We start from the raw sequence: 9302 nt of genomic DNA, 5'->3' as shown, positions 1-9302 counted from the left end.
CTACAAATAAGCCTGAAGGAGGATACACACACACACATACACACACACACACACACACACACACACACACACACACAGAGAGAGAGAGAGAGAGAGAGAGAGAGAGAGAGAGAGAGAGAGAGAGAGAGAGATTATTAGACAGTGATTTAAAAATCATAAATCACACAAGAGATTAGAAGTTAACAGCAATAATATAATGGAGTCACCTCAGGATCTCACAGTTGCCCTGGGACTCCCAGGCTTGATGACATACAAGGTGTTGAGGGACTTCCAGATAATAAGTAGGGAAGAAGCTAATCTCCACATAATAAAATAATAACATATTAATGTAGCATGGCATAGCGTAGCCTGGCATAGCATAGCACAGCACAGCACAGCACAGCACAGCACAGCACAGCACAATATAATAATAGCTATATGCAGTATACCAGGGGTGTCAAACTCAATTTCATTGAGGGCCGCATCAGCACTGCGGTTGCCCTCAAGGGGCCGGGTGGCGTGGCCAGGGTGGGCGTGGCCCTACTGGGTGGGCGTGGCTAGAGTGCGTATGGCCTACTGGTGGGCGTGGCCAGCTCTACATCCTTCGCATCAAGGGTGCCTATGGGGGCCTGGGCAGGAGTGGGACAGATCTGAGGGTCTCTGGCAGGAGGAGGGTCTCTGGGCCAGGGCCAAGGCAGTGGGGGCCGTTCCCTCACTGTTTCCAGATGGCTTCACGGGCCACATGAAACTACTTCGCGGGCCGGATCCGGCCCCCGGGCCTTGTGTTTGACATGTCTGCAGTATACTAATTTCTTAGCAGGACAGGAAGGCCTGGAGGAACGTTGTCCATGGGGTCGCGATGGATTGGACACAACTTCGCAACTAACAACAACAATTTCCTAGCACCTAAAAATCTAATACTAATACTCTGAGCCAAATCAGGAATAGATTAGCTACTTAGCGCTGGTTCTAATTTTTGTTCACATTTTCTCCTAATCTTTTACCTTGTTCACATAAGGGAAAAAACTACATCTTCTCAGGAAAGTTACAATTTGAATGGGTGCTGCATTAGATTAAGATAGTATGTGATGGGATTAATCTGTGAGGGCTGATTCAAATAATCAAGTCATTACTTGAAATTGCTGTTGACAAGAGACAAACACTCATGTGTGTGAACTGGATCACTCAGATCAGAAATAATAAATGGCCTTGAAGATCTGACAAAAGAAAACCTACTTAATCAAAGTAGTCAGTCATGAGCTCTAAAATCTACAGTCTAGTAGTTTGTTTCTACAGGCATAATTTACGTAGACTGTCATCCCATCCTGTGTTGGAATTTCTAGAGTTTAATTTGACCGGTTAAGAAAAATCTCACAAAACCTTTCATGCTATGACTGATCTTGTAAAGTAGATTAGTAATAGATACTACCTACTAATCCATACTTTTGGCAGTGTAAGTGGATCCAAGAGCTTCTTATGTAGACTTAACTCTGAAAAAGAAACAAACAAGAAAGAGGATTAGTTTTTTTCTTTCTTGTTCAGCTTTGTCTTAAATTTCTACAAGATTACATTCTTGTTACAGTTAACCATCAGTTGATCTGCTTTTTCGTTGGTTATTAGCCCCTAAGGTACAATTTTGTTACCAAATATGGATCAACTGCATCGAAATAGCAGAATGGCAGAATATATCTGGCACTAATTCTTCCCCAAAGATTTTATTATGAAGTGTTACTTTAGGGGTGAAGATGGCCAAAGTTTTGTAAATATGCAAAAGAGGGCTAAAATAATAATCCAGTGGATTCAAACAGAAGAGTATAACCCTAAAGTTATGGATTAATTGTTGTTAGTAATATTCCCAGTGTTTAAAAACAATGACTCTTTTCTTTCTGATACTGAAGTAGCCATAGCAGAAATGAATACAAGGCTTCTTCAATGAATTCGTCCATCATCTCCAAAAACTAGATAGGAAATCCAGAATTTAAGGTTTCTGTTTTAATTAGAAAAATAACAGTATCTAAGTATTTTAGTTTGGGGGAAAATGTTATTTGATGGAGTCAAAAAAAATCTGACAGCATTCTGCTAATGATGTGCAATGAACTTGATTGTTTTTTTACCTCCTCTGCAGACCACTCTAATTATATTCTGTTTTTGCACAGTAACCTGGCTTTAAAACTTAACAAAATTGGCAGCTAACATCCTTTTCCTTTAGGGTGTCAGAAAATAAAATTCTTCAGGTTTAATTTCATGAATATAAACCTTAAAATTTGGTCTCATAAATAGAATTTTTGAAAGAGTAGCAATAGCAATAGCATTAAAATCTAAAAATCATTAGACATATATATCATTTTACAGTGCTTTACAGCCCTCTCTAAGTGGATTATAGAGTCAGCATATTGCCCCCAACAATCTGGATCCTCATTTTATTGATTTTATTTCCCTTCATTTCTGATCATAGTTTGAAGAGCCACGTCAAGTCAACTCCTCCAACCTCATACTTTGCAGGACAGCAGCTACTAAGCCATTGTCCCACTCCATTCAAGTAAGACTGGAGTTTGTCCTGGATAATCTCAGCTTTGACTTCAATGCCTTCCATCCCACTGGCTTTTCTTATGAAGTTGGCCTCAGAAGGATGGAAGGCTGAGTCAACCTTGAGTCGGTCAGGACTAAATTCCTGGAAGTGAGACAAATTAGCCTGTAATACTGCATTCTAACCACTGCACCACCACAACTCAAATGATTAAAATCATAATGTCACAGATTATTTTTCACCCCACATATTACTTTCTTATGAAAGTGAGGGATCTGAAAAAATCCACCAAGGATTTCTGTGTCATTAGATCCATTGAACCAGATTTTGAAACATTTGAATTGAGAAGACTAAAAGAAGACCATAACCATGCTCTTTCTCTATTTAAAAAAAAATCCTGAGAAAATGTCATTTTCTTATGTGGGATGCATCTGAGAAAGAATGTAAGTTTCTAAAAGCTGCATAAGAAAAAAAAGCATAAATGTGTAAAAGATAGATTTCATTGGGTAAAATGATATTTTGAAACATCTGACAGCAATATTTTTGAAAAAATGTTATCAGGAAGAAGCACTCTGGCTTTAAAGGTTTCTAATGGAAATTATATTCAGAACTGTACATTAGGAAGAGTTGAATGGAAAAGTTTTGATTTTAAGGAAAGCTGTGAATGAAAATGATGGATATCAATTGTTTTTAATACCATTCCCACAAACTCCCATCACATACACTTGCATACACTGGAACACGGCTCTAGAAACATAGACAGTAAATAGATCAGATTTCTGCATTCACTATTGAAGCAAATAGGAAATAGGAGATCTATTATTTTTTGGGTAGATGGGGTTAAAAACAGGAGTCAAATAACTGTGGAGGAATGGAAAGTTGATTGTCTTTGTAGACTATTCCTTAAACCTAAAATGCAAAGGTGATTTTATCTATGAAGAAAGGAAGGAAACCTGTTTAGTGTTACATTTATAATTTTATACCATCCCACATGTATTAGCTAATAACACTTCTATAAAGGGGGGCATAAAATTTGACGAGGAGAAAAATAGTATCTTACTGCATTTTCAATTCAACTTATTAATTAGCTTAGATAGTTGGAGGAACATAATTATGGTTAAACTCAAAAAGCCAAGCAGAGATGGATCTGTTTAGTTCCACATTATTTCAAGGCAAACTACAAGGTCACACAACTCAAAGGAGACTTTACTTTAAAAAAAATAGATCAGTACTCTGAATCACGAAAGTGATGTTGAAAACTCCATGCTTAAATTTATTATCTCGTGCTTAGTGTGGTTATTAAACTTATCATGGCAACACCAACAAAACTGAAATTCAAAATTAATCTGGAAATCTTCAAAAGGAAATTGTAATATTTATCATCAGAATGTCATACATCTCTAATTTATTCAGAAGATAGAATGGAGAAAATGGGAATAATGATGAGGCACAAAAGTACATTTTGGGGCTTTAGTTCAATAATTATTTTAATTTCTATTGCACATTCTTAATGACTATTGCAATGCCCTACCTCAAAGTGAGAGGTAAAGGGAAGAGGGAAGAGGAAGAAAGGAAGACTGAATGAACAGAAAGAGAGATTGGGGAGAGAAGAGTAAGACTGAATTGCATGCCTTAAATTCAAAGAGGTTCTCAATGGACATGAGTAGTAAATAATGAAAGCTTTTTGCAGGTAGCCTTCAACACAGAACCATTGGTTTATCAACAATTCAAAGTTACAATGGCGCTGAAAAAATGATAACCATCACAGCGTCCCCACAATCACGTGATCAGAATCTGGTTGCTTGGCAACTAGCATGTATTTACAATGTTCACAGTGTCCCAGGGTCATGTGATTGCCATTGGCAACTATCCCAGCTAGCTTTTGACAAGCAAAGTCAATAAGGGGAAGCTGGGTTCACTTAACCACTGCAGTGATTTGCTTGACAATAATGGCAAAAAAGGTCATAAAATCAGGTGTGACTCAACTAACTTGCTTAGCAACAGAAACAGCAACCCAATTGTGGTTTGTAAGTTGAGGACTACCCATATAATGGGTTTTTTTTAAAAAAAAATATACTATAATGCTGAAAATGGAAAGAAAAAGGAGGGTCATTCCGTTCTTCATTTGTGAGTTCACAATGGCTCGACTTTATTTTTTTTTACTTTCTATAATTACCTCAATTCAAATAGAATCTGATAGAATCAGATAGTTTTATGTAAAAACCATAGGGCTTCTCCCAACCTCTCAGCATTAGAAGTGAAATAGTAGAGCTTGGAGAGCTAGAAACATTAAAAATGAAAAACAGTACTTATGATTTTACCAAGCATGCATATTCCCACAAGGTTCCGCCTTGCCCATTTGAGAATCTAACTAAGCTCTGCTAGTAAAATGATACACTGATTCCCTACAATCTAATTATTCTAGTTTTGATTGTTTGAATTCATTTCTCCTCAGTGCCATCCACAATGGAGGAGAATCTGGAAATGTTTGTTTCTCAGTGATTTATTTGGCCATGTTCAACTCTTAAAAGTTTGGCTCCAAATATTTAAACAACAACAACAAAAAAAACCTGCTGAGGACAGAATTTGAGCTTAGATGACTGCATATTTTCAAGAAATAAATGATGTGCCTTTCCAATCCCTTCCATGCTGACAAGCAATCTTGCTTTCAAATTTGGGAGAGCAGGACACTTTTTAAGGCAATAATCCAGCCAATTTGTCAGCCATTTTGCATCTTGGTTCCCTTTACCATAATCGGATGAAGGTGAACTAGAAGGCCATTTCTCTTCTCTTCATCTTAAGGAAGTGTCCTATATACATTATGACTTGTGGCATGGTGTGGATTTCATCATTTTGACAAAAACACCAGATAACAGAATAACAGAGTTGGACGGGACCTTGGAGGTCTCTGGTCCAACTCCTGCTCAAGCAGGAAACCCTGTATGATTTAAAAAAAAATGGTTGTTCAATCTCTTCTTAAAAACCTCCAGTGTTGCAGTACCCACAGCTTCTGGAAGCAACTCATTCCACTGATTAATTGTTCTAACTGTCAGAAAATTTCTCCTTAGTTCCAGGTTGGTTCTCTCCTTGATTGATTTCCCTCCATTGCTTCTTGTCCTGCCTTCAGGTGCTTTGGAGAATAGGTTGTGCCCCTCTTCTTTGTGGCAGTCTCTTAGATATTGGAACACTGCTATCATGTCACCACTAGTCCTTCTTTCATTAAAGTAAACATATCCATTTCCTGCAACCCTTCTTCATATGTCTTAGCATTCAATCCCCTAATCATCTTTGTTGCTCTTCTCTGCACTCTTTCTAGAGTGTCAACATATTTTATATTATGGTGACCAAAACTGGATGCAGTGTTCCAAGTGTGGTCTTATCAAGGCATTATAAAGTGGTATTAACACTTCATGTGATCTTGCTTCTATCTCTCTTTTAATGCAGCCTAGGATTGTGTTGGCTTTTTTGGCAGGTGTAGCACACTGCTGGCTCATATTTAAGTGATTGAATCTTACTATATGAAAGTCATATTTCTATATTAATTAAGAAAAGTGGGATTAAGCTTGAATAAAACTAGGTGATAACATTTGTAAGGCCAGATTAAAATTAATCAGGAGCCAATTTGAGACTAAATGCATTTCCTTCATTTCCACAGGTAAAGCTAGATGTAAAGCTGGGTTAGGGTTAGAGATTAAGGTCCACTTTAATAGTGAGTAATCCACTTTCTTTACATTTTAATTATTTATAATATTACTTTAGCATTTGTAATAAAGTTCTAATATTCCATATAAGCATAGATTGTGATTTTCATATTTGCTATTATAAAGTATGATAAAAAGCAAACTTGAAGATCTACAGCTATAGTTTATGGCAATAAATTTGCATGCAACATTTATGCTGAAGTTTAAAATGGCCACAAATGCTATAAAAAATTAAATGTTCAAAAAAATGGAAGCACTGAAAGTACTCTTCTGATAATATATAGATTCTGCTGGGATTAAGTTTGTTTTCTTTTGTTCTTCCAATAGATGTTTAGTCAGGTAAAAGCCAGGAAGAATTCAATATGTCTAATATTGATCTTTTGTTGATACAAATCCACAAAGATCATTAGAACAGGAAGGGTTATATTTACCTGAATTAATTGAATAGGATAGCCAGAGGATAATTTATGGACTTTTCAGAAAGCAAAAGAAAAAAATCACTGCTTTAAACATACATAGAATTCTTAAATTGTACTGCTCTAAGCATTTGTACTATTCTAAACATTCACAAATTATTAAATTAAGAGTAGGAGAATGAACCTCAAGTTCACCTAGTTTGTCTTTCATTCAAACATAGTGCCCTCATAACAAGCTTAATTGGGTCAATTGTATGTTTAGTGTGAGAAGTTCAAAATAGCATCACCTAGATTAATGAAATTCCAACTCGAATTTAACTCAGAACAGTTCCTGTTAGATCTGGTGTTAAATTCACTTTATCTAGTCGATAAAGTCTTCCCTCCCCATCAGGATGTCTTATATTCTCCTAATCAGAGAGTTAAATGTCCTTTCAGACAACTATGGTAGAGATAACCTGGAGAAACCATGAAAATTGAAGAACTCTTTTAGGATTCTTTTTCTATGTTTGTTTTAGATGCCAAACTCACTATCATACAGGAGCATCTGAAAAAGAGACACAACATATAATTTATCTAAGATAATTCTATTGTTTTTATTTATATTATTATTTATTTAATTTTCCCACCACCACCAATGGGGAAAGGATAGAAAAATGTGGGTTAGATAGCATCACCACCAGATGGATTCGTAGCTGGCTGACAGGCCATACTCAGTGTGTGGTCCTCAGTGGAACTGCATCTACATTACATGGAAGGAAGTGTGTAGTGGGGTGCCCCAGGGCTCTGTTCTGGGCCCAGTGCTCTTCAACATCTTCATCAACGATTTGGATGAGGGGATAGATGGGGAACTCATCAAATTTGCAGACGACACCAAGCTGGCAGGAATAGCCAATACTCCAGAAGATAGGCTTAAGATACAGGAGGATCTGGACAGACTCGAATGCTGGGCACTATCTAACAAAAGGAAATTCAATGGTGAAAAAAGTAAGGTTCTACATTTAGGCAGGAAAAATCAAATGCACAGGTATAGTATAGGTGGTACCTTGCTCAATAGTAGCAACTGTAAGAGAGATCTCGGAGTCCTAGTGGACAATCACTTAAATATGAGCCAGCAGTGTGCTGCAGCTGCCAAAAAAGCCAACACAGTGCTAGGCTGCATTAACAGAGGGATAGAATCAAGATCGCATGAAGTACTAATACCACTTTACAATGCCTTGGTAAGGCCACACCTGGAATACTGCATCCAGTTTTGGTCACCACGATGTAAAAAAGATGTTGAGACTCTAGAAAGAGTACAGAGAAGAGCAACAAAGATGATTAGGGGACTGGAGGCTAAAACATATAGGGAACAGTTGCTGGAATTGGGTATGTGTAGTTTAATGAAGAGAAGGGTGAGGGGTGACATGATAGCAGTGTTCCAATATCTCAGGGGCTGCCACAAAGAAGAGGGAGTCAAGCTATTCTCCAAAGCACCTGAAAGCAGGACACGAAGCAATGGATGGAAACTAGTCAAGGAGAGAAGCAACCTAGAACTAAGGAGAAACTTCCTGACAGTTAGAACAATTAACCAGTGGAACAAGCTGCCTCCAGAAGTGGTGAATGCTCCAACACTGGAAGTTTTTAAGAAGAGACTGGCCAGCCACTTGTCTGAAATGGTATAGGGTTTCCTGCCTGAGCAGGGGGTTGGACTAGATGACCTCCAAGGTCCCTTCCAACTTCTTCTTCTTCTTCTTCTTCTTCTTCTTCTTCTTCTTCTTCTTCTTCTTCTTCTTCTTCTTCTTCTTCTTCTTCTTCTTCTTCTTCTTCTTCTTATTATTATTATTATTATTATTATTATTATTATTATTATTATTATTATTATTATTATTATTATTATTTAGAACTTGTATTTATTGAAATATTTGTGCTAGCTTTTTCCCCCAAGAATACAATCCATATGCCACGTTGTAAAATATATTATAAAATTCCTTTGCTTATAGGAGCAGCTCATATTTAACTCTAAAAATGGTTTTGTGATTTTCTTTTCTTTTCTTTTGCTTTGGGAAGGTTGTCTACTTCTAAATATCAGCCTCAATCCTCCAAGCACACAAAAAGAAGGGTGTGGTTCTTTTTATCAAGCCTCAAATTATTTTTGCATGTTTGCTTAAAAAAGCTAGAATCCTTACATCATCGCTAGCTTCACTGCTGAGTTACCATACATTTGCTCATCAGCTTCATATTGCAAACAAAAAGATAATGGTTCATTAGTTAATGAGTCTGTTTTGTTCCTAACATTTTTAGGTTGGTGGTTTGATGCCTGTGGCCCTTCCAATCTCAATGGGATGTTTTACTCAGCTGGACAACACCATGGAAAAATAAATGGCATCAAATGGCATTACTTCAAAGGTCCAAGTTATTCATTACGGTCCACAACTATGATGATCCGTCCCTTGGACTTTTAAAGAGCCAAGAAGATAGTGGCCTTCTGAAGGACACCTTATGTAATCTGTACAAGCAGAAGGTGGAAACTCCCTGAAAATATTGGATTCCAACATCCCAGTTGTCTTTGGATCTTATTTCACTGGCTGCAATAAGCAAACACAAGTCGCTGCCCAGTCCTGGGACAGGTGAAACTGTGGATTATGAATAATATAAAATAGCTTTTTTGGCTATTCAGTGGACAACTTTAAGCTTCAGTTG

At 37.2% G+C, this 9302-nt stretch overlaps 1 protein-coding gene across 1 annotated transcript in view; it reads left to right on the top strand.

The window, feature by feature from the left end:
* ANGPT1 (angiopoietin 1) overlaps positions 1–9064 on the top strand; it is a gene marked incomplete at its 3' end in the record, with an annotated part of 125940 nt that extends 116876 nt beyond the window's left edge. Inside the window, exon 9 of the mRNA XM_083361242.1 lies at positions 8904–9064. Coding sequence (XP_083217368.1) covers positions 8904–9064 — 161 coding nt within the window. The remainder of the gene's footprint in view (positions 1–8903) is intronic.
* Positions 9065–9302: the final 238 nt, after the last annotated feature.

This window comes from Vipera ursinii (assembly GCF_947247035.1).
Source record: "Vipera ursinii genome assembly, chromosome: 3".
NCBI lineage: Eukaryota > Metazoa > Chordata > Lepidosauria > Squamata > Viperidae > Vipera > Vipera ursinii.
Note: the sequence above shows the minus strand (reverse complement) of the source record. Positions and strands in the feature narration are given on the sequence as shown.